The sequence below is a fragment of the Leptonychotes weddellii genome, unplaced genomic scaffold (genome assembly GCF_054177405.1).
Source record: "Leptonychotes weddellii isolate Sample4059 unplaced genomic scaffold, ASM5417740v2 HiC_scaffold_54771, whole genome shotgun sequence".
In the NCBI taxonomy this organism is placed as follows: Eukaryota; Metazoa; Chordata; class Mammalia; order Carnivora; family Phocidae; genus Leptonychotes; species Leptonychotes weddellii.
This window is the reverse complement of record NW_028022656.1, coordinates 1-654: the sequence shown is the minus strand read 5'-3', so window position 1 is coordinate 654 and position 654 is coordinate 1. Positions and strand designations below refer to the sequence as shown.

The window sequence follows — 654 nt, the reverse complement described above, 5'->3', positions numbered from 1 at the left end:
CCGAGCTGCTGATCCGCAAGCTGCCGTTCCAGCGGCTGGTGCGCGAGATCGCGCAGGACTTCAAGACCGACCTGCGCTTCCAGAGCTCGGCCGTCATGGCCCTGCAGGAGGCGTGCGAGGCCTACCTGGTGGGGCTCTTCGAGGACACCAACCTGTGCGCCATCCACGCCAAGCGCGTCACCATCATGCCCAAGGACATGCAGCTGGCGCGCCGCATCCGCGGGGAGAGGGCGTAAGCCCCGCGCACGTGCGCAGGCTGCCCCGCCAGAGCCATAGCGCTCGCCCCAAAGGCTCTTTTCAGAGCCACCACCTAGCCACAAAGGATGCTGTGCAACCCGGGCTTACTCCCGACTAGTCCGTGTTCCCTCGGCCTCTGGTCGGGGGGTTGTGGTAGGTGCGATTCCCCCCGGGACTGTGGACCCGCCCCCAGGAGGGTACTTGGACCTCCCAAGCTACCGTAGAACGATGGTCGGCCCGCGTGTCCGCGCTTGGAGACCAGCCTCCCAGCCCTGCAAAGTGGGATGCAGGGGGGTGAGCGGTAGGAGCCCCACTTACGGGGAACCCCTATAGCGGGGTGGTGAGCTAGCCATGAGCCCAAGACGGGGATGGGGCTGACGGCCGAGGAGGCCGGCCGGAGGCCAGGGGTGGGGGGCT

At 67.7% G+C, this 654-nt stretch overlaps 1 protein-coding gene across 1 annotated transcript; it reads left to right on the top strand.

Annotated features, from left to right (window-relative positions):
* Positions 1-5: 5 nt before the first annotated feature.
* H3-4 (H3.4 histone, cluster member) lies at positions 6-236 on the top strand (the record flags this gene model as incomplete). The annotated part of the gene is made up of 1 exon (XM_081811088.1): positions 6-236. A coding segment is annotated over one exon (231 nt), but the record flags the coding sequence as incomplete, so codon positions are not given.
* Positions 237-654: the final 418 nt, after the last annotated feature.